Source organism: Prionailurus viverrinus, chromosome D2 (genome assembly GCF_022837055.1).
Source record: "Prionailurus viverrinus isolate Anna chromosome D2, UM_Priviv_1.0, whole genome shotgun sequence".
Lineage (NCBI taxonomy): Eukaryota > Metazoa > Chordata > Mammalia > Carnivora > Felidae > Prionailurus > Prionailurus viverrinus.
In genome coordinates this window covers 76,119,990-76,146,681 of record NC_062571.1, presented here as the reverse complement: position 1 = coordinate 76,146,681, position 26,692 = coordinate 76,119,990, and the positions used below count along the sequence as shown (strand labels likewise).

At 48.8% G+C, this 26,692-nt stretch overlaps 1 protein-coding gene and 1 long non-coding RNA gene across 4 annotated transcripts; one reads left to right on the top strand and one right to left on the bottom strand.

Annotated features, from left to right (window-relative positions):
* The first annotated feature begins 588 nt into the window (after window positions 1-588).
* Window positions 589-26,522, top strand: SFXN4 (sideroflexin 4). Of its 3 annotated transcripts, XR_007145468.1 has the most exons (15): window positions 589-748; window positions 2,142-2,207; window positions 4,275-4,349; window positions 5,759-5,785; window positions 5,872-5,926; window positions 8,649-8,674; window positions 9,399-9,452; window positions 9,538-9,594; window positions 9,731-9,796; window positions 10,591-10,663; window positions 11,540-11,655; window positions 17,867-17,952; window positions 19,575-19,692; window positions 24,807-25,543; window positions 25,933-26,522. XR_007145468.1 is itself a non-coding variant. In XM_047826148.1 (14 exons), the coding sequence occupies exons 1-14, from the start codon at window positions 710-712 to the stop codon at window positions 24,882-24,884; spliced, it is 936 nt and encodes a 311-aa protein (XP_047682104.1). In that variant the 5' UTR covers window positions 589-709; the 3' UTR covers window positions 24,885-26,522. The 3 variants fall into 3 exon arrangements, 1 of the variants encoding a protein (XP_047682104.1); XR_007145469.1 differs by lacking the exon at window positions 9,731-9,796; XM_047826148.1 differs by having other exon boundaries at window positions 24,807-26,522.
* Window positions 4,085-7,925, bottom strand: LOC125148250 (uncharacterized). Its single transcript, XR_007145471.1, has 3 exons — window positions 7,838-7,925; window positions 5,850-5,920; window positions 4,085-4,141 (listed from the first exon to the last, which is right to left on the bottom strand). It is a non-coding gene; the product is annotated as an uncharacterized LOC125148250 (long non-coding RNA).
* Window positions 26,523-26,692: the final 170 nt, after the last annotated feature.

Sequence of the window (26,692 nt, the reverse complement as noted above, 5' to 3'; positions counted from 1 at the left end):
AGCCCAGAGCCTGACGCGGGGCTCGAACTCCCGGACCGCGAGATCGTGACCTGGCTGAAGTCGGACGCTTAACCGACTGCGCCACCCAGGCGCCCCCTCAATCGTTTTTAAATAAGGCGTGCCACATTTTCAAATTTCACCGTGAAAATTAAGTAGCCAATCCTGACTATCCCCAACGCCCTTCCAAAAGGTTGGCACACCTGTCATCTGGGTAAGATTTAGGTTCTTCTCAGTAGGTACTGTGATGGGGGGGAGAGGGGTCCATAGGTGACCCCTCCAACCTGGAAGCGGTCCAGCTACCCTAAAGGGAGAATAAGGTTGGAAAGACTTGGTCTGCAGGAGGATGGGCAGGTGCACGGGGACGGAAGGCGCACGGGAACCAGGGCGGGATGGAGGCGTGGGATCTGGACGCTGGAGCGTGGTGACAGCGAGCATCGGGAGTTCGGGGACCCGGCAGCAGGAATACCGGGCGCACGGGGTTCCCGCCACTGGCGCGCGGCGACAAAGAGCAGCGGGCGAGCCAGGAACCCGGCAGCGGGAACACGGGACGCGCGCGCGCCTGGGGCGGGGCACGCCGCCCGGCTCCTCCTCCGCGCCTGGCGGGGTGGCGGCGGCCTCCCTCCACTACATAGGTCCCAGGAAGAGGAGCAGGAGGAGGAGGAAACGCGGGGGCCGGGCGGCTCCCAGGGCGCAGCGGCGCGGCCCCCGCATGGAGCCCAACGTGCGCTTCTGGATCACCGAACGCCAAGTACGGCCCGGGCCCGGCGCGGCTGGGGGCGGGGAGGCCCTGGGCCGCGTGAAGTCACCGGCTGGAGTGCTGGCTGGCCCGGGTGACCTTGGGTAGGCCACGTGGTCGCACCACCCGCCTTCCCATCTCAGACCCCGGGAGGGGACGAAGGGGAAACCCAAGCGTGCGGGAGGCCGACAGCCAGGGCTGGTACCGCGTGTCACCGCTACCCCAGGCCTGGCTAGCGAGGGTCGTCACAAGGTCACCCTACCCATCGCCCTGAAGAGTCAGGCCCCGCCTCGCAGGGGTCTGCCCTCCGCTGCCTAAGCTGTTGCTGAGCACCAGCTTGGAAAGGAACAGGTGCATCCAGGAGCCACCCCCGCCCCTCCTAACCTCCGTAGGCTCAGCCACTCGGAGGGCACAGGGGCTGTCGGCAGCGGTAGACAGGGAGTAGCGCGGGCCCCGCCTCCAGGCGGTGACTGGGCGGCGCTGCCCAATAGAAATACGATGGGAGCCGTAGAGGTCATTAAAATTTTTCTAGTAGCCACATTCAAAAGGGTAAAGAGGAACAACAGAAATTAATTTTAACAGTCTATTGTATTTAGCCCAACAAATATAAAATATTAACGTTTCAACACGTAATCAATGTAAAAATTATTAATGAGATATTTACATCCCTTTTTTACATCTTTGAAATCTGGTGTCTATTTTACACATACAGCATATCTCAGTTTGGCCTGGCCACATTTCAGGGGCTCCAGAGCCACACGGGGCTAATTGGACCATACAATTCTAGGGTGTTCTCTTTCAGCCTTACCTAAAGGAGGGCCTAGCCTGGTTTTGAGTAGGGAAGTTGAAAGGGGACAGGGAACTCCAGCTTTCCAGGCAGAGCCAGGACCGGAAGCCAAAACCATTGCAGAGGTGGTGTGTGTTGTGGGGGAGGGGAAGGGGAAGGTTTTGGAAGCCAACCACACTTCCTCTGTCCACATGTGAACTGAGCTGCCTTTATTGATGCCTGGCTGGGGCGTCGGGTTCTTTATGACTCAAGTTAAGTCTTAGAACAATGATAAGAGGGTAAAGAAGAAGCTTCTGAGAACTTTCTAGGTAGTTCGCTCCAGGTCATTTGTGCAATGTGAACATAGATGGGCCCATTTGACCCCAGAGTCTGAGCTTTTAACCCTCGAGAGTAATTTGATATTAGAGTAGTTAAGAGCAAAGGCTGCTGGGTTTGGTCCCGGCTGGGTTTTCTTGGGTACGTTCATGAGCTTTACCTCACCTGTAACATGGGGATGTTGCAGGAGCTGCAGTTAGAAGCCCTGTTAGGGTCTCAAACATTATGTTCACCGTTATTATTACCATATATCTTTTCTTTTCTGCCACCACTAACCTCTCTGGTGCTCTTCTCCCTCTCCAGTCTTTTATTCAGAGATTTGTTCAGTGGACAGAATTATTGGATCCTACAAATTTGGTCGTTTCAATTGTGAGTATTTCCTTGTTTTCCGAGATAGCGCATTTCACATCTTATTCTGAAATGGGAAGACCGTGTGTCCCTTTTGAAAAGCAGTGGAAACAGAATCCATATATATTATCACGTTTTCATTCCTTCAGAATGAGCTTGTTAGATTGGAAGGTGGGTAAGCAAATGCTGACAGGTAATACCAAGCTCTGGGCCAGGTGCTGGTGGTTGAAAAGGGATCAAAACAGTCATCCCTGGTCATGGAGGACAGACTGGCAGAGGTGGTCACAGACCTTGACCTTGGGTTCTAAGGGAGGCGGAAGGCCAGAGGGAGGAGGCATCCAGGAAAGGTCAGATAGAAGGGACTGTAAGCAAAGCCCAGGGGAGAGAGCGGGTAGTCCGGTCAGTGCGTTGGGGAACCAGGCAGTTCCTGAAGGGCCTTGTGTGTCATTCAGATGAGAGGGGTTTGCATTTAGCCTGCAGGGCGAGGTGGTGAGGTTTGTGGTTCAGAGGGTCTCTGGTCACCATGTGGTGAAGGATCAGAGGGACCAGACTGTAGATGAGGTGAGCTGTTCAGGGAATGGCTCAGCTATCTGAGTGAAAGACCAGGGTTTGAACCATGTGTTGCTGAGGGCAGAAGAGGAGATGCCCTGTCACCAGCAATACCCCTCAGGGCCAGAGCCACAGGGACACTCCCATTCTTGTGTTCAAGTTGTTCCAGGCAGCCTTGTTTATTTATTTTTATTTTTATGTTTTTTTTAATGTTTATTTATTTTTGAGGGAGAGAGGGAGACAGAGTGTGAGCCGCGGAGGGGCAGAGAGAGAGGGAGACACAGAATCCAAAGCAGGCTCCAGGCTCCAGGCTCCGTGCTGTCAGCACAGACCCGACCTGGGGCTTGTGAGATCATGGCCTGAGCTGAAATCGGATGCTTAACCAACTGAGCCGCCCGGGTGCCCCACAGTCTAGTTTATAATAGAGAAAAATAACCTGAATGCCCATCAGTAGGGAAATAGGAAAATATAATGTATATTCATACAGTGGAATACTAATAGAAGTTGAAAATGATGATCTAGTTAGCGATGTATAGTATTTTTTTTAAATTTTTTTTTTCAACGTTTTTTATTTATTTTTGGGACAGAGAGAGACAGAGCATGAACGGGGGAGGGGCAGAGAGAGAGGGAGACACAGAATCGGAAACAGGCTCCAGGCTCCGAGCCATCAGCCCAGAGCCTGACGTGGGGCTCGAACTCACGGACCGCGAGATCGTGACCTGGCTGAAGTCGGACGCTTAACCGACTGCGCCACCCAGGTGCCCCGCGATGTATAGTATTAACATGGAAACACGTGTATGATGTTACATGGAAAGCATCTACAATGTTAAGTGGAAAAAGCACGACGCATAAAGTACATTTATGCAGATGACAATATAAACCAAAACTGCATCTTTGTTTACAGATACATGTATTCTTATTTGTAGAAGTATAAGAAAGTGGACTGGAATTTCATACCTTGAACTCATAATACTTTCTCTCTGATAGAATAGGGAGACAGGAGACTGCGGGTGATGGCTTTTGGGGGAAAAAGAAAAAAAAAAAAAAGAAAAATTGGAAGCAAATATAACTGAATGTTTGCAGCTGTTAATTCTGTGGAAGGGGATTGGGAGTATGTACTCATTCTTTGTATTTTCTGTATTTAATTCTTTTTTTTTTTTCTCAAATTAAGAAGAAATGAAGAGTGGAAGTAAGCCTGAATGGATCAGATGTGGGGGTGAGAGAGAGGAGAGATCTTCAGGTTTCTAACTCTCAAAGCCAGGCAGATGGTGGTGGCTCTCACGGAGACAGCTGACATCAGAGAATGGGAGGGAGGTGGCAGCACCCGTGGCTTGAGCTGCTGGAGCTGTCTGGGAAGCTAGGAGCTCTGGATCTGAGTGCCACACGGGACTATCCTCATGGAAACTCTAAGGGAGTAGAGAACATCATCAGTGTGTTGTACTGAAATCAGATGTCAAGGAGCATGTGATTCCTAAATCTGAGGATATAGCTAAACAATATTGAGATCATTGCTTGATTTTTTTTTCTCTCTGATTATAGGAAAAAATAGAAAAATCAAGGCAACTATTGTTAACAAATGAAGATGCATTCATACATGACTTGGAGGACCGAAGGGTATGTGTCCCGTGCCTGGTTCAGGGTTGGATGTGGTTGCCTTCAGGAGATTCTGCTTGCATGGTCTCAAATCAGATGGAGTCTTGTCATAGTGAACACTGCCCAGGGGATCTGCTTTTTAAAACTGGATTAGTTTTTTTTTTTATGTTTGTTTATTTTTGATAGAGAGAGACAGAACACAAGTGGGGGAGAGGCAGAGAGGGAAGGAGACACAGAATCTGAAGCAAGCTCCAGGCTCCGAGCTGTCAGCACAGAGCCCGACATGGGGCTCGAACCCACAAACCGCGAGATCATGACCTGAGCCAAAGTCGGACGCCTAACCGACTGAGCCACCCAGGAGCCCCATGGATTAGTTTCTTTTAAATGTAGTGAGGATTCATTCTCGTAAACCAGATTACTAGCAGAAGGAGCTAGTAGTAAGGAAAGGAGAAAAAAGCATAGGGTTCCTCCTGTGCTTAGATATTAGTGGGGATCCTCTGTGACTGATCCCTGGAGCCCAACGGGAAACTCCAGAATTCAGGCAGGCCTCTGAAGTCAGAATCTATTTCCCATTAGAGGCAGTGGTCCAGGTCAGGATTACACTCCTGCCCAAAGAGTTAAACCAAGCATTTGTTATCTACCTTGTGGTGGATGGGGCTTTCCAGAGCCTACAGACATCAGTCCTGTGAGGCAGCCTGTGGAAAGCTCACATATTTAGTTTGGGGTGTGTGTGCGTGTGTGTGTGTGTGTGTGTGTGTGTGTGTGTGTGTGTGTGTGTGTTTATGAACTTGATAGGGCCTCTGGGCTCACAGCCTGGCTCAGATGCAGGTGCCTTGGCTAATGGCATGGTGCATCACCTTGCCTGCTCTTCTCTGAACCAGGGGCAGGCTAGATTCAGGTACTCACCTGAAGAGTAAGTTAGGTGTTGGCCTTGAGTCCTCTCCAAGGTAGGAGATTTAGGACTTTTTAATGTTCTGGCTGTTTTCTTTCTGTGGATCATCTTATTGCTTATTGTTAGTTCATTTGTTTGTTTGATACATTTGATTAATTTTTAAAAATTTTTTTAAACATTTATTTATATTTGAGAGAGAGAGAGTGAGAAGGGGGAGGAACAGAGAGAGACGGAGACACAGAATCTGAAGCAGGCTCCATGGTCTGAGATGTCAGCACAGAGCCTGATCGGGGCTCGAACTCATGAACCGTGAGATCATGACTTGAGCCGACGTCAGATGCTTAACCGACTGAGCCACCCAGGCGCCCTTGACTCATTTATTTTGATTTATTCTGTCCATGTGGCATTGAACAGTTCTGGCCTTCACTCTCTGAAAGGTGGAGTAAAGGCGGCACCAGAAATGAGACTGGAGAGATTTTCTTTTTCTTTTTGCTGCCAATTAACCTTTAAAAGCTTTGCTTGTTTTTTCTCTTTTTAGGTACAAGAAGCTTGGAAGAGAAGTCTTGTAAGTTTCAGCCCCTTGCTAATTTTTAGCCTGCTACGATAACAAAACCAAACATCAGACTGACCCTTGTGTTTGCTCTTGTGAAGTCAACAGTGCATCCTGACAACAGCAAACTGATCCCCGTTCCTTTTCGACCTGCAGGTGAGCAGATTCCAATTTTCACAAGCGGGTTGAGAAAACATGGCTTGTAACAGTTAAAAAACTCTGTCTAGAAGGATTTCTGACAGTGAGTCTGGAAACAGCTTAAAAGGGATGTTTGAAGGGTCTAGGTGCTGATAGTGGAGAAGAGCAGGTTTGGGGCCCAGAGCTGCATCCAGTGCTGTGGAAAGATCTGGAAGGTTGGGGGTGAGGGCACAGGCCTGGGTCTGAAACCTACTTTGCTCTGTTATCTGCTAAGAACACGGCCGATCATTTCATTGATGATGGTTCTAGAACTGGTAACTCATAAGTGTTTTGGATTCCATGTAGTATCCTCTCTCTCATATCTTAATTACAATGAGGGGAATAAAACCTATGATCATACAGGGCCCTTTTAACTATAAATTCTCTCTGTGATGAACAAAAAGCTGGAAACACCATAATATCCAACAATTCAGACTATAGTTAAATAATTCATTAAAATGAATGAGGTAGGGGTGCCTGGGTGGCGCAGTGGGTTAAGCATCCGACTTCAGCCAGGTCACGATCTCGCGGTCCGTGAGTTCGAGCCCCGCGTCAGGCTCTGGGCTGATGGCTCGGAGCCTGGAGCCTGTTTCCGATTCTGTGTCTCCCTCTCTCTCGCTGCCCCTCCCCCGTTCATGCTCTGTCTCTCCCTGTCCCAAAAATAAATAAACGTTGGAAAAAAAAATTGTTAAAAAAAAAATAAAATGAATGAGGTAAATCCCATGTGCTAATGTAGAAGAATGGGTCTCCAGGAACTCGTATTAAGGGGAAAAAAGGCACAATATGAAACAGTGTATAGTGATCCTGTTTGTATGAGTAAGTGTTGTGAGCATGAGAGAGCACCAGAGAGTGTGGGAGTTTCCATCTAGTAGAGGAAAAACACTTGTCTCTCCTTTTAATGCCTCGCTTCTGACACCAGAGACATGGGTTTTTCCCACACCCTTCAATTCTGTGACACCAGCCAGGTGTCTTATAGGTTTTTGATTTTTAAAAAAAAATTTTTTTTACATTTATTTATTTTTGAGAGACAGAGAGACAGAGCACAAGTCAGGGAGGGGCAGAGAGAGAAGGAGATACAGAATCCGAAGCAGGCCCCAGGCTTCGAGCCATCAGCAAAGAGCCCGACGCGGGGCTCAAACTCACAAACCGTGAGATCATGACCTGAGCTAAAGTTGGACACTTAACTGACTGAACCACCCAGTGCCCCTGGTTTTTGGGTTTTTTTTGTTTTTTTTTTTTTCAGCGTTTATTTATTTTTGGGACAGAGAGAGACAGAGCATGAACGGGGGAGGGGCAGAGAGAGAGGGAGACACAGAATCGGAAACAGGCTCCAGGCTCCGAGCCATCAGCCCAGAGCCTGACGCGGGGCTCGAACTCACGGACCGCGAGATCGTGACCTGGCTGAAGTCGGACGCTTAACCGACTGCGCCACCCAGGCGCCCCATTTGGTTTTTTTTTTTTTAATGTTTATTTATTTTTGAGAGAGAGAGAGAGAACTAGCAAGGAAGGGAGAGAGAGAGAGAGAGAGAAAGAGAATCCCAAGCAGGCTCTCTGCTGTCAGCGCAGAGCCCGACATGGGGCTCAAACTCATGAACTGTGAGATCATGACTTGAGCCAAAATCAAGAGTCAGACGCAGCCACCTGTCCTACAGTTTTAAGTCAGTCCTGACTGTCGACCTGGGGACAGCGACAGACCCCACAGTTTAAGGGCTCAGGCCCACAAGACCACCCCAACTTCAGAGGCCAATTGAAAGTCCAGGTTCTCTGTGCTTCTGACGAACCTGCTCTAAATTGGAGGTCCTCACACACACCCCCCCCCCAACCCCCCCAACTCCTGGGGCTTGAAATTGCTAGACTGGCTCACAGAGCTCAGGAAGACCATTTACTTACTAGATTCACCGTTTATTATTAAAGGATACAGTTCGGGAACAGATGGAAGTGATGCACAGAGTGGGCTGGGGAAGAAAGAGCTTCCACACCTTCCCCAGGCCTCTGCTCTGCCAGCACCTGCTTGTCCTCAACAACTGAAACACTGTAAAAAGCAGGCTTTATCACTATGGTTGACTAGATCATTGGCCCTTGTGACTAGCCCCGCCTCCAGCCCCTTTCCCCTCCCTGGAGGTGGAGGTAGGGGGTGGGGCCCAAAGGTCCAACCCCCTCATGCGTTGGCTGGTTCCCCTGGCAACCAGCCCCTCCTTAGGGGCGTTCCAAAAGTCACCTCATTAACATAAACTCAGGTGAGCTGCACCAGGGTTCTTAGGAGTACAAAAGCCACTCATTTCTCCTTCACTGCTGTTCTCATTGAGGAAATCCCAAGGGCGTTAGGGTCTCTGTGCTCGGAACAGGGACGAAGAGCAAATACGGATTTCTTATTATAAATGACTGCATCACAGATGTACAAAGTTCGTGCAGAAGGACGAACAGGTGCGGGTTCACAGCGTTGCCCTGAGTTGGAGGGACTGGGAAGGCCCGGGGGGGGGGGGGGGGGGCGGGGGCGCCTCGCTAGGTCTTTCCTTGCTGTGCTGATTGAAATGCTTGCCATACGCACATAGTTATTATTAGGAAAAAATGAAACAATGAAGACTGTCCTTTGGCGTCTGTGCCTTCAGGGCGCTGGAGAGGAGGTTCTCGGGTGGGTGCCCCCCCCCACTCCGCCTGCCTCGGCGGCTGCAGTCACTGACCCTCTTCTCTTCCTTGCCAGCTCTCCTACCTTTCACGGCACCCATGGTGAGTCAGCTGAGACCCCAGGTTTAGGAAGATGTCCACTCATCTCCTAACCTCAGCGGTTTGTGTCCTCCAGCTCTGGAGCCCTGTCCCGCCACCCCCCCACCTCTGACCCTTGTCTGCTCTTCTTGTATTTTCACCCTGCCCCCCACACTTAATCCAGTCAGGCATCTGGGCCTCTTGAAGGTCCCTGTGTCACAAGGTAGTCCTTTCTCTGGAGGCCTACTGTGCTCAGAGCGCTACAAGGCGGATGAAGTGCTCCCTGCTGCAAGCACACGGGACTGTCCGTGACCTTCTCTCCCTTAACCCTCCACCCCACCCCTGCCCAGTGCAGGCCCTCTCCTGGGACCTGGGATTGACCCCCCACCCCCACCCCAGAGAGGCTGTACCACCGTCACTCTCACGGGGTGCTTTTTCACCAAGTGACAGCATTCCTCCGTCACTTCTCCCACACCCGTCCTGTGTGTGCGCCCACTGGCAAGTGCAGACTTCTCAGCTGCCCCGCCCTGCTGCATCGCAGGTCTTTGAGGCAGGGACCCGTGTGAGAGTCCCGGGTGTCCTCAGTGCCCTGTAGGCGTCACTTGCCCTGTAGCCTTCTGCATCTGGACCTTCGCCTCCTTGTCCCAGTTCCTGGGGGGCCCAGTCCTGCATCTCCCCTGGGAAGTCCTTTGCCCGGCAGCTCCCCCTCCCCCAGAACACTTAAAACTTTGCTTTATTTTCTTAAAAGATCTTTTTGTCGATGCTGTCGGTGAAAAGTCTGAAGTCCCTGATTTTACCTCAGGTAACTACTGTTTCTATTTCATGATGACTGAATTCTGTTGTGCTCGAAACCAGTGTGTGATCCGTTTGCCTCCGTCTTTGTGCAGGTTTCCTTCTCCACCTACACTACGGCATTCAACATTGTCAACGGAAACGCAAGTTATGTGAGTATTATGAGGCCCAGGGGATACGCAATGCTCTGTTATTTCTTTCGGAGTTTTGTTTGTTTGTTTGTTTTAATTATCCTTCCAGGGTAAAACTGTGGTATTTGCTAAGTATGTACTTTTGTTTTTTCCTTAGAATCGTCGCCCACATGAGAGTCTATTACTAGGGACAGGAGTAATTGCTTCTTCATCCTTTTTTGGAGTGGGTATTTTAAAAATCTGTCAAATCTTATGTATTCCTCAGGACAAAACAAAATATTCTGAATTAAAATTCATGTTTCAACTCAAACTATTTTTTTTAATCTATGTTTTTTAATTCAAAAAAAATTTTTTTTTTTTTTAAGAGAGAGAGTGCGTGCGTGAGCAGGGTAGGGGCAGAGAGAGAGGGAGAGAGAATCCCAACACAGAGCCTGACATGGGGCTCAATCCCACAGCCCTGGGATCGTGACCTGAGCCGAAATCGAGAGTCAGACGCCCAACTGACTGAGCCACCCAGCCACCCCCTCAATTCAAACAACTTAGAAAGTATGACTAAGAGATAAGAAAGGAAATGGTCACCTGTAATCCTGTCACCTCCCCCCCCAAATAAGCATATGAGCATCCCAAGTTTCTAGGCATATACTCAGTACTCTTACCTTTTTAAAAAATGTATTTAGGCTAGATAAACATGTACAAATCATATATTGCTTTGGATGCTTTAACTGTGATGGTTAAAAATGCAGACATTAGAGTCAGATAAGCCTGGGTTGGCATCCTGGCTCAAATTCTTAGTGGCTCAGTGACTCTGGACAAGTTATGTAACCTCCCTAAGCCTCTGTGTGTTCCGCTGATAATCGGGAGAACACCTCAGCGTTGCAAGAATTAAAAAATACACGGAGAGCATTTGCAAAGGCCTGACCTGTGCCAGGAACTAGGTCGATGCTAACTCTTGCTATTGAGTATGTTCAGCTCATTTTTTGGACCTAGGCAATAATGACTTTTCTCTTGTTTTTCTAGTTACTCCCTCATTTGCTCCAGATGCGGCTGAATAACATGTTATTGAAAAAAGCCCTTCCCATCATCATTCTGAGTAAGCAGGAAGCATGCAGTCTCTGTGGTCTTTGAGCTTTCCTTCATCTTTGGGGACAGCCAGGTCCCTTGGCCACATTGTGACTGATGACAGCTGCTATTTGTAGCTTTCCGGGGTCCCCGGGGCCAAACTAGGTCCTTGGTTTGAGAGGTGACACTTGCTCTGTAGATATACTCTTCATTGTCAGAGGATGAACACAATTACATTTGCAAGACTGTGCAAGCCCTGTGCATGTATTATTTCACTTAATCCTGACAAAAATGTATGGGTAGCAATATCGTTAGTCCATTTACAGAAGCAGAGGCTGAGGCAGGGGAGCATTAACTGTCCTAGGGTCACACAGGGAATAGGTGGCAGTAGGGGGGATTCCAGCCTGGTGGACAGACTCTAGTGGGAGCAACAGAGATGTTAACCGTTTCAAGGTTGCCAGCCTGCAGATTCACTAATTCACACTCCGTGTTTGACTCTGGAAATCATAATAGCGGTTTGAAGTGTTGGCAGAATGATGTGAGCGGTAAAATTTGGGAGAATGTCATAGAAACCTGATCAGACCAGCTAAAGCAAAGAAGGGGGGGTGTATTTCCAGGACCCCGGGTTTCTCCTGGAATCCTCCCAGGGAGCTGGGCTGGACTTCCAGAGGTGCTGAAACCTGGTGCCGGGTCCTGGTCAGGGAAGGACCAACTGACTGGGAAGCCAACAGTTCTGATCCAGCTCCACAGCCCCAGGACAGAGCTCGGTTGGCCAGCTCCCGCCAGGTGACCAGCTGAGGGCGGAGGAAGCATAGCCATCAGAGAAAGAGGCGTGACATCAGAAAAGGTGTTCCTTCACTGGGCCAAACTCACCCTCTGTTGTGCATTTTCTTCTCTACATCCACAGCCCACATCAGTGCCATGAATGTTGTTGCAGCCCGAAGCCTTGAGCCCATTCGAGGGATTGAAGTCATGGACAAGGAAGGCAATGTCATGGGCTATTCCAGAAAAGCCGGGACAAAGGTAAGGGGACACAATGGAGCCTTAGCTGGCTTGCCTCTTGGGTAGAGCATTGAGTTTTCTGTTTGAGACCTGTACCCAAGTCATGTCTCCCTTCCATCTTTCCTTATCCTGTTTTCCCTCTTGCAGACAGAGCGGTTTTCCATTTTGCACTGTGATGTTTGAAATGATGTTTCCATTTTACACCAGTAATATGCAATTAGTCTGAGTTCTCCAGAGAAACAAAACCAGTCGTATGTATGCTTGTGTGTATTTATTTTAAGTAATTGGCTGATTCAATCGTAGGGCCCATAGGTTGCTCAAGTGTAGGCCAGGTCGGCAGGTTAGAAACTCAGGAGCCGTTGAGGCAAAATTTCTTCTTTGGGAAAACCTTCTCGATTTTGCTCTCAAGGCTTCCCAACTGATTAAACAAGGCCCATTCACACCATGGAAGGTAATCTTTGCTTAAAGTTAACTGATTATAGATGTTAACCACATTTACAAAATAGCCCCACGGTAGCACGTCAGTGTTTGGTTTAAGTACCAGGTCCCATCGCCTAGCCAGGTTGACACATGAGACTGACCGCCGCAGACGGGCTTCCACCAAATGCTAGGCCACTCTCTGAGGGTGAGATTTTATTTTTCCAGCTCAGCATCCACACACACACACCCCCAAGGCTGCTCTGCACTTGTGGAAGTCAGTGACTCCCTGTCTGGATTCGAGAGCAATGTTCACAGTCCCCCTCACAGCAGATTTTCTTATAGTCTTCGTCTTTCCGGACCAGTCTGCTGGCAAGGCTGGGCTGAGAAAAACCGTGCTCTGACCAGAACTCTTCAAAAAGGCTTCGGTTTTTAAAATTTTGTTGTAAGTTTATTTATTTATTTTGAGAGAGACAGTGCATGCCAGAGGGACAGAGAGAGGAGAAGAAGAAGAAGAAGAAGAAGAAGAAGAAGAAGAAGAAGAAGAAAGAGAGAGAGAGAGAGAGAGAGAGAGAGAGAGAGAGAGAGAGAATCCCAAGCAGGTTCCACGCTGTCGGCACAGAGACCCACATGGGGCTCAATCTCACGAACCTCGAGATCACGACCTGCACTGAAATCAAGAGTCAGACACTTAGCCAACTGAGCTACCCAGGCGCCCCTCGAAGGCCTCAATTTTTAATAAGTTTTATTATTAAATAGTTGAATTCTTTTGCTCAATTCAGCACCCTGGCTTCTGTGTGCATTCAGGTTGAAGAAACCGGACTGGCCTATGGTGGTCTCATTTGGGGTTTGAACTTTTTGTAAAATTACTTTTTCAGCAGGTGAGGTTTTTTTGTTTTTTTGTTTTTTGTTTTTCTCTGTGGAATGCCATCAGCTAAAGAATCATAGCATAAGGCAATTGTGTGCAAATGGCCTGAACAGCAGCAAAGAACAGCCCAATAAGAAGTGAAGAGAATAATAGCTTCTCATGCTGTCAGTGTTCAAGGGGACTCCTGTCGGGACACCCTCTGCCCTATGTGTCAGCAGAAGAGGAGGTCAGAAAAGATGGCTGATGGGGCGCCTGGGTGGCTCAGTCAGTTAAGCGTCTGACTTCGGCTCAGGTCATGATCTCACAGCTTGTGAGTTCGACCCCGCGTCGGGCTCTGTGCTGACATCTCGGAGCCTGGAGCCTGCTTCGGATTCTGTGTCTCCCTCTCTCTCTCTGCCCCTCCCCCACTCACACTCTGTCTCTCTCTCTCTCAAAACATAAACGTTACAAAAAAAGAAAAAAAAAAAAAAGAAAAGATGGCTGCTCGTTCAGTTGGTAAATATAGCGTTGTTTGGCTCACAAACATCTTGCTGTAAACCCTGTCCGTGATTCACAAAGCTGAATTACAAACCATTAGCTACATGCCTGCCACCAGATTCCTGCCAGAACGTTTAGTAGCATGTCTGAAAAATAGGAGCCACCTTTTCTTTCTTTTTTAATTTTTTTTAACTTTATTTTTTTAAATTTACATCCAAATTAGTTAGCATATAGTGAAGCAATGATTTCAGGAGTAGATTCCTTAATGCCCCTTTCCCATTTAGCCCATCCCCCCTCCCACAACCCCTCCAGAAACCCTCAGTTTGTTCTCCGTGTTTATGAGTTTCTTCTGTTTTGTCCCCCTCCCTGTTTTTATATTATTTTTGTTTCCCTTCCCTTATGTTCATCTGTTTTGTCTCTTAAAGTCCTCATATGAGTGAAGTCATATGATTTTTGTCTTTCTCTGACTAATTTCACTTAGCATAATACCTTCCAGTTCCATCCACATAGTTGCAAATGGCAAGATTTCATTCTTTTTGATTGCCAAGTAATACTCCGTTGTGTGTGTGTGTGTATGTATATATATATACACCACATTTTCTTTATCCATTGGGCATTTGGGCTCTTTCCATACTTTGGCTATTGTTGATAGTGCTGCTATAAACATTGGGGTGCATGTGTCCCTTCGAAACAGCACACCTGTATCCCTTGGATAAATGCCTAGTAGTGCAATTGCTGGGTCGTATGGTAGTTCTAGTTTTAGTTTTTTGAGGAACCTCCATACTGTTTTCCAGAGTGGCTGCACCAGCTTGCATTCCCACCAACAGTGCAAAAGAGATCCTCTTTCTCCGCATCCTCGCCAACATCTGTTGTTGCCTGAGTTGTTGATTTTAGCCATTCTGACAGGTGTGAGGTGGTATCTCATTGTGGTTTTGATTTGTATTTGTCTGATGATGAGTGATGTTGAGCATTTTTTCATGTGTCGGTTGGCCATCTGGATGTCTTCTTTGGAGAAGTGTCTAATCATGTCTTTTACCCATTTCTTCACTGGATTATTTGTTTTTTGGGTGTTGAGTTTGATAAGTTCTTTGTAGATTTTGGATACTAACCCTTTATCTGATATGTCATTTGCGAATATCTTCTCCCATTCTATCGGTTGCCTTTTAGTTTTGCTGATGTTTCCTTCACTGTGCAGAAGCTTTTTATTTTGATGAGGTCCCAGTAGTTCATTTTTGCTTTTGTTTCCCTTGCCTCCGGAGATGTGTTGAGTTGAGCTGAATTACAAACCATTAGCTACATGCCTGCCACCAGATTCCTGCCAGAACGTTTAGTAGCGTGTCTGAAAAATAGGAGCCACCTTTTCTTCTTTTTTAATTTTTTTTAATGTTTATTTTTGAGAGAGAGAGAGACAGACAGAGTGTGAACAGAGGAGGGGCAGAGAGAGAGGGAGACACAGAATCTGAAGCAGGCTCAGGCTCCCAGCTGTCAGCACAGAGCCTGATGTGGGGCTCAAACCCACGAACTGTGAGATCATGACCTGAGCTGAAGTTGGACGCTTAACCGACAGCCACTCAGGCGCCCCGGTAGTGGCCACCTTTCTAAATGAATTACAGGTAACAAGGGGACAAGTGGTTGCCTGAAACACCTCGTTTTCGAAACAAAGGTTTTGTGCCTAAGAACCACCCTAATGAGACATTTTTAATAGCTTTATTGAGATGTAATTTATATACTATAAAATTCACCTGTGGCGCGAGTATAGTTGGATGAATTTTAGTAAATTTAAGCAGTTATGCGGCTATCATCTCAGTCCAAATCTAGAACATTTTCGTCCTAAAAATCTCCCTTGTGCCCATTGAACCACTCCCTTCTCCCACCCCCGGCCCCAGAGAAACACTGATCTGCTTTTTGTCTTCATAGTTTTGCCTTTCAGAAATTTCATGTAAGTGACTTGTACAAGTGTTTTTTTGTGTCTGACTTCTTTCACTTTTGAGGTTTATCTGCCTGTACCAGGCGCCGAAAGGTTGTTGCTTTTCATTGCTAAGCAGCATTGCATCGTATGGATGTGCCTTCCAGGTTTTGTGTATCCATTCCCCGGGCAACGGATATTTGGATTATGTTCAGTTTGGGGCTGTTATGCATAACGCTGCTCTGAACTTCCACGCAAGTCTTTATGTGGATGGCCATCTGTCTGCATCTGTCTTCAGCTCCCTTTACCTGTAGGGTGCTAGGGCTGCTGTGAATCATTTGCACAGCTGAAGAGAAGAATAGAGCAGGTGTATTTATTTTTAAGAGCCAGAGTGAGCAAGACAGGGGGAGAGGGGCAGAGAGGTAGAAGGAGAGAGAGAATCCCAAGCAGGGTCCATTCAGTGCAGAGCCCATCATGGGGCTCGATCTCACAATGCTGGGATCAGGACCCCAGCTGAAATCAAGAGTCAGATGCCCAACCGACTGAGCCCCCCAGGTGCCCCATGAGCAGGTGTTTAATCTGTGAGTTGCTCCTTGGCTCCTCGTGCCCTCCAGGTGCTGTGTGAGCACAGCCACACCCTTGGCCTTAGGATCCCTTCCCTCCAGGAGCCAGGAGCTCTCAGCCTCCCAGGGGAGGCAGCCTCAGGCTCTGCTAGCTGTCAGGACGTCTAGTCCATCTGTCCAGGAGGAGCTTCATTTTTGCATGAAGGCCAATTTAGGGTAAAAGATTTGATGGGGTCTGCTTTAAAGAAAAGAAAAGAAAAGAAAAGAAAAGAAAAGAAAAGAAAAGAAAAGAAAAGAAAGAAAGAAAGAAAGAAAGAAAGAAAGAAAGAAAGAAAAGAAAGAAGACTGAGCACCTGGGTGGCTCAGTCAGTTGAGCATCTGAGGCTTGATTTTTGGCTCAGGTCATGATCCCAGAGTCGTGGGATTGTGCCCGCATCAGACTCTGAGCTAAGCATGGAGCCTGCTTAAGATTCTCTCTCGCTCGTGCTCTCTCTCTCTCACTTGTGCTCTCTCTCTCACTTTCTCTCCCCTGCTCCCCCTCTCTCCTCTGCCCCTCTCCTGCCCCCTTGTGCATGCATGCACGCTTTCTCTTTCTCATTCTCTCCAAAATAATAATAATAATACAAAGAATAGTGTCTGCAACTGTGCATAAGGATAAGCATTCTTTCAACATTTCCCTGTCACCAAAAGTTTTATTTTCTGTGGCTAAAATTTCAGAAACTACGCAACCAGCAATATCTGATTGTAACAGGGCACCTTTGATCAGATTTCAGGAACCAGTCTGCGTTGTTTTCCCTTGACTGGCCTTGGAAGGCACTCCGCCGTGAAGTGCAACACGTCTCCCAGTGCCCCCCAATATAGGTGTCTGCTTTGCAGTGTCCTCCCCTCACACACAAGTGGAGAGAGGCCGGCCTCGCCCCACTGACGTGGAAACGCACCACACTCGGTAGCCGCTTTTCTCTCCCTGAAGTTGAGCAGTTGTATTTTATATTCCTGAAAGTTTAAGTGCCACCCTCCTCGGCCCCCTCTGTCCCTGTGGGGGAAAGGCATTCTCTGCAGAGGAGTCGGATGAGCTGAGCATCATCTGATGTGGGAAGCAGAGAGCGGGGCTGGCGGGCATGGGAGGGGAACCCAGAAGGCAGGCTGTAGGCACGTCCTGGGAAGCCAGCTGTGGAAGAGACGGGGTTGGAAGGGGACAGTTGGCCTCATGCCTGTTCATCTTGGGCAGAGCAGTGCTGTCCGTGGAGTCATGCCTCACCCGGGGCTGGGGTTCTGGAGTTAACCTGTGAGTGTCATCTATAGTCAGAATTTCCCCGGAAAGTCTCTTACATTGCCCTTGAGTACACATGACTTTGTGCATATATAACCCATACAGTAAATAACATGTCTAAATGTTGGATGTATAGAGTAATGTGTATTATAGAAAAGATGACAAAATGTTATCAACCGTACAACTTACTCGTGCAAAGTAAGATTTTGTAGCACCCCTCATTACACAAGCAAAAGGTGGGTGCACGCAGGTGGATCCGTGCATGGCACGTGTGGGTGTGATGCCACGCCAGTGCCCTCTGAGCTGGACTTCTGGAACGTTCCTACTCAAAGGGGTAGGAATATCTGGGCTGCTGCTCGGGATCAGGAGGCCTGTGGCAGCGTCCTGGATTGAAAGGAAATCATGCAGCAGTCCTCGGGGGGCCCTTCCAGCATTTCCACCAAGGGGCCTGCCCTTTGGTTCTAGGTGACGATTTTTCTATAAGCTGCCTTTGCTTTGTACTTTGGGTGGTTGGCAGGCCAATGGAGACCACTGTGGAGTCAGCGGAGGCAAATCCCGTCTCCAGTTGCTCCTGCACCTGCCCCAGCGGTCCTCCAGCTGCACGCCCGTGGGGCTGCCTCCACCTCTCTCCACCTGCATTATTTTTCTAAGTGAGAAAGGAGAGCTGCTGAAGGATATCCGGAAATGGCCTCATGCCGTGTGGTAAGGTGCTTCCTTTCCATTTCTACTAGGCCGTTAAAGATACGGCGACGTCCAGAATCGTGCTGTTTGGGACCTCCGCTTTTATCCCTGAAGTCTTCTCCCACTTTTTCATAAGGTAAGAGGCAGGTAGGAATAGACGTTTGACACTCAAAATCCTTACAAAACTTGTCAGACACCGAGCCTGCTGGGAGGGATGGGAAGAAGTTTCTTTGGTCAGCTTCCTGCTACATTCTGTTCATCACAGTTAGGACAGCAGGATTCACTTGGGGCACGCATGGAAATCCAGATTTGCCTGTTCCTTAAACGTGGAATCTCACCCCGACCCTGTCCTCAGCTAGCTGTGTGTTCCTGGGTGTGTCCCAGCACCTGCTGAGGCACAGCCCCTCAGGTCTCGAATGCTGAGTCGAGGTGATTGGCAGGTTCTCCCAGCTCTGATGTGTTGTGAGTGTGGCTCAAGCCTGCCTTTCCCCTTCATTCAAGCATGTGTTAAATTAGCCTAAGTGGCCTAGATTCAGCAGACCATCATCCCTTTTGAGAAGCAAGAAATGGCCGGTTGGGAGGAAGTCCTGGGGACCTGCCAGTGACAAGCCCAACACGCAGTAGCTTAGGCCAGAAGGCAGATGTGTTGGTTTAGATACTGGGTGAGGGCAGAGAGCGTAGCCCAGGGCAGCTGAGCAGACGCCCCACCGCAGGGACAGTCCTATCTTCACGGTGTCAGCTTCCCTCTGTCCTGCCACACGCTGGCTTCTTCATGGTGATGAGGGACGTGACTGCCAACACCTCCCAGCTGCTATCCTCAAAGAGTCCGGAGGAGTGATAGAAACATGGCAAACCCCAGCAGAGACAGGGAATGTCTTCCACTCAGTTCACAAACTCCCAGAGGAGGACTCAGTTGGCCCAGATGGGGTCACCGGAACTGATCCCCTCTATCCAGCGTGGTGAGTTAGAAAGCCTTCGTTAGGACCACATAAGGAGTGTTTTCTAGAAGTAGCAGCATGCCGCTCAGAGCCAAGTGTTACTTCCCATGGGCCACCGGCTGGATGGCCGTAGAGACTAATGCTGGCCAGGTTCTTCATGGGCCAGTCTGGCTGGGTCAGAGTTGGGCTTCCTCTGAAAGCTGGCACCCTCCGGTCTATCCCTTGAAGCCCACCTAGTGACCCGAGCGGCCTGGGGAGAAGGGATGGCGTTCATTTCATAGTGGGCCCTCACAGCTATGATAGTATCCAACCTGGAGTGACCTCGGTGGCTCTTCTGACTCAGCCCTTTTATTCTGCGTGTGAATGAACCCAGGCTCAGGAAGGGAAGGTGTCTTGCCCAAGACTCTGCAGTCTGTCAGTGGCAGCCGGACCCAGGCCCCTGGATCTCTGACTCCCAGGCTGGGTCAGAATGTCACATGCATGTCAGCAGAGCCCAGCATCTAGAATCTGGCCTCTCACTTTGGCGGTGTGGGATTTTGGACAAGTGACTTAACTGGTCGGTGGCTGTGTCCTTGTTTGTGTGAAAGGGGGTGATGATAACACAAACTTCAAAGGGTTGTTGGGGATCAAAGTGGGCAAATGCCTGGGAAGTGCTGAACCCCAGGCCTGACGCCCAGCGAGTGCTCCGTCAGTGCAGCTGCTGGTATCGCTTGTTTGCTGGTGAGTGGGGACCAAGGCGTGGGCCCGACCGGCTGCACGTAAGACCATTAGAGCGGAGGGCCAACCTCTGAAGAAAGCCCAGTAACCTTGTCTCTTACAGGACCCAGTTTTTCCGGCAATATCCATGGTCATTATGGACCTTCAAGCTGTCTTGTACTGTCTTAGTAATGGGACTGATGGTGCCAGTTTCTTTTAGTATGTACCCACAAATTGAACGGGTAAGTGCCCCCTATTCAAATTTCTCTCAAAACAAAAACAAAACAAACAAAAAAAAAAAACAAGCCTTTTTCTTCTCCTCGTTGTAAGAGAAAGAGAATTCTAAGAAATCTGCGAAGTTTACAAAAGTATAAAAATAACATTATTTAATCCCGTCCCGCAGATCACTTGTGCCATTTTGGATTCTATTTTTCTTAGTGATATACCAGAAGCATTTTTCTGGGATATTTAAAAAACCTTTGAGATATTTTAAATACCTCATAACGTTCCATAGTGATGCCTCATCCAATGGGACTTTCTGCAGCGATGGAAATGTTTGATACGTATGCTAATACAACCACCTCTAACCACATATAGCTGTTGAGCACCTGCAGTGTGGCTAATGTGACTGAGGAACAGAATATTTTTTTAAATTATTTTTTTAAATATTTACTTATTGTTGAGAGAGAGAGAGAGACAGAGTGTGAGCAGGGAAGGGGCAGAGAGAGAGGGAGACACAGAATCTGAAACAGGCTCCAGGCCGTCAGCACAGAGCCCAAGGCGGGGCTCGAACTCACAAGCTGGGAGATCATGACCTGAGCCGAAGTCAGGCTTAACCGACTGAGACACTCAGGTGCCCCTGAATTTTTTATTTAATGTATTTTAAGTACTTACATGCAGCTAGCGATTTTTGTATTAGACGATGTAGTTCTATAGACTAGGATATATTATAATCGATGATGAGTCAGACTACCTGGATTCAAATTCCCAGCTCCTCCATGACCTCGGTCAATTTGTTTAAATTCTGTGAGATTCAATTTCCATATCTGTTAAAGAGAATTAAAGATAGTATCTCCGCAAAAGGCTGTTGCTGCTGTCAGGGACATTGTTGATGTCACAGCTTTTGGCGATTCCTGGCGTTTCTTAGCTGAAAATTTCAAATGTTTGTTTCTGTCACTGAACTTAAAAATCAGTGATGTCTTTAAAAGCATTTGAATTTATGGAATGAGCTTGTTCAAAACCCAAATCTAGGTTCATAAAATCATTAATTCAGGTAACTTTGCCATCACCTAACATAGAAACTTACATTACTAAATATTTATTTATTAAAATAAAATGTTAGAATATATTTTTAATCCTTACAGGCCCACCTAGAACATGGCTTATTATAATAAGATTGTAATAAAAGTGAACTCTTTTGCAAATAATTACTCCTGGTCGCACTGGCGCTCAGAGTGAAGGAGGTGGCTTAACCTGCAGAGGTTATGTCATTTACAAAAGTCGTTAAATCTTGGGGGAAGTTCCCACTCCCCTGCTGCCGTGATGTGGTTTCCTCCTGGGCTCTTGTATTCATTCCCCAAACAGTGATGGGGGGCCTATCCTGCCAGACCAGCTAGGTGCTGGGGTCAGCGGTGAGTAAATGGGTCTTGCCCTGTGTAGCTATGAAAAAGCAATGACCTGTGGCCTGCTGGGCCTTTGGGGAAGTAGGGGAAGGGGAAGCCACAGAGCCCAGGAATCCCGACTGGCTGAGGGTGGAGGTCCAAGGGAACAACCTTTTGCGGAACTCCCTTCGCTGCCACGGGGGAGTCAGAATATGGAATCCGCAAGTTGTTAGCTAATCAGGTCTCTTTCCAGTTTGTCTTGTACACATCATTGTGGGTCATGGGATTCGTTTTTCCAATGTTAGGAGTAACTTGGTTCTTTACTCTGTGATATCATTTTGGTCCTCAGCTAGTGGCTACTCTATGGCTGGGTCCTCCAAGGGCATGAGGTCACCCTTCTTCTGGGAAGGCTAGGTCCAGGACAGCCTGTCAGAGGGCAGGACCAGAGGCGATCCTCCCCCACTTTGCTGCCGCTGTTCTCACTGGCCTTCTGGAGTCAGGTGGCCACTAGACTTAAAGTTACAGGGCCGAATGGATGTGTTGGGGTCCTCGGGCCCGTGAGGGGGAGACTCCCACACGCAGGTAACTGTAGACACAGTGGGACTGCAGTGGAACGCAGTCACACATAGGGGTGGTGTGGGCACAACAGAGGCAACGTCGGTGCAGCCAGGGGCTGGGGGCCGTGGCAGGGGATGCGTGGGGGGAAAGGCAGCCTGGGCCAAGGGCACAGCTTGTGCCCAGGCATGGAGTGGTGTGGTCCACCCCGGGCACTCTGGTCCCACATGGCTAGAGTGTGAGAGAAGAGGCTACAGGTGTTCTACGCCTAATAAGTGTGGCTTCTGTTTATCCAGCATCTTCTGTGTCCTGGGGACTGTCTGCCTGGCAATTAGTCTCCTGTCTTTAAGACAGCTTTTCAAGGTAGTTTGTATTCCCACTTTACCGACAGGAGCCTGGGGCTCAGGGGAGATAGGAAATTCCCCTGTGGGCTATTCAGCTATGGAGAGGCGGGGCCAATGGGGGAAGGACCTTACCAGCCCCTCTTGGTGATAGAACTTTATACGGAGGCAATGAGGGAGACGTTTCGAGGAGGGAGTGGCTTAGTCAGATTGTATTTTAGAAGTATCACTCTTTGGATGTCACAGTGTAGATGGGGGCAGTCCTGGAGGCTAGGAGGACAGCTGGGGGGCTGTAGACACATTCTGGCTGGAGGTGATGGGGGGCTCAGAGTAGGTCCATGGTAGTAGGTTAGAGGGAAATATTGAATTGGGCGAGTTAGAATTTGTGAGCATTCAGATTGGGGGTGACAGTAAAGAGAAAAGGATCCAAGGGGATATCCAGATTTCTGGTTCACGTGTGATGCCAATAACCAGGACGGAAGGAAGGAAGGGCTCTGTATTAACTAGGATTACGTTTGGGGCACGTGGGTAGCTCAGTTGGTTGAGTGTCTGACTCTTGGTTTCAGCGCAGGGCATGATCTCACGTTTCATGAGTTCAGCCCCGCATCAGGCTCCACACTGACATGCAAAGCCTGCTTGGGATTCTCTCTCTCTCCCTCTCTCTCTCTGCTCCTTCCCTGCTCATGCTGTCTCAAACTAAATAAACTTTAAAAAATTTTTTTAAATAAATTAGAATTACATTCGGTTGTAAATGAGATCGAAAATAATAGCCTGAACAAGGTAGAAGTTGTTTCTCACTCACATAAAGTGTGTCATGAGCACGCTGGGAAGGCGCACACATGAGTTGTGTTTTTCCACAGTACCTTTTCCAATAAAGTACCAGTTTTATTCAGTCATAAAGCAAAGGGAATCACGATTCTGAAAGCAGGTTCAGGGTTCCAAACTGGGTGACATTTCACCATGTGATTAAACTTGGCTTCTTACACAGCGCATGGAGCAGAACATAAGTCACACAACAAACAAGGTAACAGAAAGGTGCAGAAGTTAGCGAAGCAAACGTGAAGTCAGTCTGTGGGTGTGCAGTTGAGATAAGGCCATGGTCCAGCCGGATCAGCTCTCGGCACTTACCGCTTATTATGGTCAAGCCGTGAACGATCTCAGTCATGTTCGAGATCAATCGGGTAGTGCCCTTGGCGGCAGCTGCTTTTTAAGTGGTCATAGAGGGGTCACATCAGAAGAGTCTGATGGTTTGCTGCAAAACTCGTCCCTTTATGAAGAGCCCTGCAGACCTCCTCTGGTTCGGCTTGTTGTCAGTGCTGGGGTATCAGCTGATGCCGGTCCCGGCGATAATCTCGGAGCTGCAGTATCTCTGACTACTTGTGTCATTGCTTGACATCAGAGGCTCCATTTTGCTTTCTACTGCGAGGTGACCAGCCCAATAAGGCAGCGATGCGTCATAAAGTCCTCAGGGATCTTAATTCCTTCCAGGCCAGCATGCCACCATTCCTAGGGTTTGGCCCCATCTTCAAGGTACCAGATGGTACCTTTCTCATTCCACTTGGCCACGTGCCACTTTCACTTCATCACATTGGCCAGAACTTAGTCATGTGGTCAATCCTCACCGCAAGGGAAGCTGGGAAATGAGGTCTTTATTTTGGACCTATTTAAAATTCTGCTGCTGTGGAAGAACAGATGGGACAAATGGCAGGAAGGGTAATGTGTCACATATGGAAACAACTGTTACCTGCTAGGAAGTAAGTATGACCAAAAGGCTATGGGGAGATCAGGGAAAGAAGAGAATTGCCGGCTGATCCAGGAAGGCTGCCTGGAAGAAGTAGGTTTTGGACATGGATGGATTTCAACAGGCAGAGATGGGGGAGTGAAGAGGGCATTCCAAGTCGGGGTATAGGAGAGCTGAGGAGTCCAATGTAGCTGGGCACAAGTCACTGAGTGTGACTGGCAACATGCTTGGGGCCAGATAGCAGGGCCTGTGTGGCCAGGCTCAGGAGGCAGGCTGTACTCTGAAGGCAACTGGTGGGTCATGCAAGGCTTGAAGGGGCAGGGCTCTCAGAGGCCAGAATAGAGGCAGGAAATGGAATCCATTTCCCCTCCTGAGCCTCTCCCCGCCAACCGCCAAGCAAGTCTTGGCATTTGCTAGACCTTGAAAGAACCTTGTTGGTCCAAGGTGGGCACAGAGGTGGCTGAATGGTGGTCCCCAGCCAGTGGGGTCCCCAAGCCCTGCCTCCTTGTCTGGCCCCCGCCCAGGACCAAGACATCTTCTCAGACGTACCACGGGCTGCAGCAACCTTCAGGTCTGGAAACTCAGTGACCTTGACAGGGAAACTTGTCCCCTGCAAAACTCCTTTTCCACGAAGCTAGTACTTCTGCCACCTCGTGAGCACTAAGAACCGTGACTGGGGATTAGGAGGATTGTTGTTAACTTTGGTGGGTGTGATGACAGCAGAGTAGTTGCATAACAGAGTCATTGTCCTTTGGAATTTCATACGGAAGCATTTGTAGGTAAAATGACAGATCTGAGAATTGCCTTCAAATACTCCAGAAAATACCCCCAAATTGGGATTGGGAGATGCCGGATGAAAGGAGATTGGCAGGTTGTTACTAATGCTGAGTGATGAGTAGATGAGGGCCCATTGTATTCTTTATGCGTGTGTTTATATTTGAAATTCTCCATAACAAAGTGTTCAAGAAGTTCTGCTTTTTTGTTGTCGATCAGACGTCACTGAAAAAGTTGGACTGGAAAATAGATGCTTTCTGTAATATATACATATTTTTTTTTAACTTGGCTCTTAAGGCAAGAAAAGTTAATATAAATATTAAGAATTTAACTTTGTTTTTCAGATACAGTGCAATAAGCTTGAAAAGGAAATTCAGTCTGCAACAGAAGAAACGGAACTCTTCTATAACAGAGGGGTATAGGGATGGGTTTTTGGTGAATTTGTTCTGTTCCTGCTTGAACGCCTTCCTCTCTGCTCGAGGTGTCCGTTCCGAGGACTCTACCAGGGGTCTGGAACCCGAGGTGTCTGTGCCCCCAGGATGGCTTACAATTGCACAGGCCAGCGCCCTTTCCAGGCAGGTGCCTGGGGGTTTCAAGCCTGGATGAAAGGAGAAACAAGAGGCTGTCCTGTCTGGTCCACCCCCATGGGGTTGCTGAGGGGATGGGTGATAGAAGATTCGATTCTCTAGGTGTTTGTTCATCGGGCTCTGAAGGGATACTGTGAAATTACTAATAAACTTATTAAAAGTTAAGTATTTGAAAAAATAGAGGAAAAGGGTCTCCCGCGCCCAGGGCCCAGGCATTAAATTGATGGCCCACCTCAAGGTAAGTGGGAGCCTCTGGTGAGTGCTGAAGGCCTCCACCCCCAAACCAATCCTCTTTCCCTCCTCAGCTTACTCCCATTTTGGACGCCTGAAAATCTTTGCCCCCGGGGCCATCCGCCTCCTTTCTCCTCTCTGGCAAATGACCCTGCCTCCTCCCTCACAGTGAAAACAAGGCTGTGGACCAGCGGTGGAACCTCCTGGCGTCAATTCCGCAGACCTCTTCCCACCCACGCCCAGCCTTCCCTCCTCCTCGCAAGGTCAGCTGTGGGCCGGGCTCAGGGCCCTTCCATTCCGATTTCCTCAGGGCCTTCCGTGCCTGTGTAGCTTCCCTGCCTCTGGCTCCAGACTCCTCCCTCCTTCCCAGAAGCAAGGGAACTACTGGAGTCACCAGCCTCGTTAAAATAGCTAACATCCTTCCGGAGCCAAATGTTTTCAAGGATTGTCTCCCCTCACTGTGCCCACCGCCTTCCACTCTGCTACAACTGCTCCCCACCCCGCACCCTACCCGAAAGCTGACTGCCAGTCTGCTGGGTGCTCAGACTCAGCACGGGGCTTGCTCCCCTGAGCAGTAGGCCCCCCTCCTGCTGCCCCCGGTACCCCGCCCCTCAGACATCCACTTGAGACCATCTTTTCCTCCCCGTCTCAGGAAATGGCACCGCCACCGACGAAGCAGCGTCACCCAAGATCATTGGCGTCACCCTCTCTTCTCCCTCCCCTCAACCCCATTCAACAGCTGAGCCCAAAGGTGACAAGTGCTACAGCCTGCCCGGCCCATCAGCATCCCCTGCTGGCGTTACTCGATTGCTGGCTCCTCCCTTCCCTGCCTCAGCCTGCTCTGATAAACACCTGCCCAAAAGCCTTAAATGGCTTCCCAGTGCATCAGGTTCAAGTCCAAATTCCTTACCAGGCAGGCCAGAGCCTTTACCTTATTCATCTCCTGCCGCCCCTTTTCTTCACTTTGGACCATACCCTGTTCCTCATGTGGGCTGCAGTCTTTCCTTCCTGGGCCTTCATATCAGCTGTTCCCAGCTCCAGGTTAACTCTCGCTTATCCATCAGGTCTGACTTGGACATCAATCACTCCCTCCAGGAAGCCCTCTAGGATACACAGTACTGAATTAGGTGCCCTTGCTATGTGCTCCCATAGCACTCATACTGTATCTAGCCTGGCCACACCACAGTGGGATAGTCTGCTGACCCTGAGCCCCCCCCCCCCCCCCCCCCCCCCCGCCAGACCGCATACCTTGAGAGCAAGAAGTGTGTGTGTTGTGCATCAAGGAAAGCCTCAGGACACAACGCAGTGCATGGCAGAGTAGGCACCCTAACATCTGCATGCTGGAGGAACATTTCCAACACACCCGTCCCCAAATCATCAAAGAATGTATCTGAGGCTTTCAATGTTCCCTG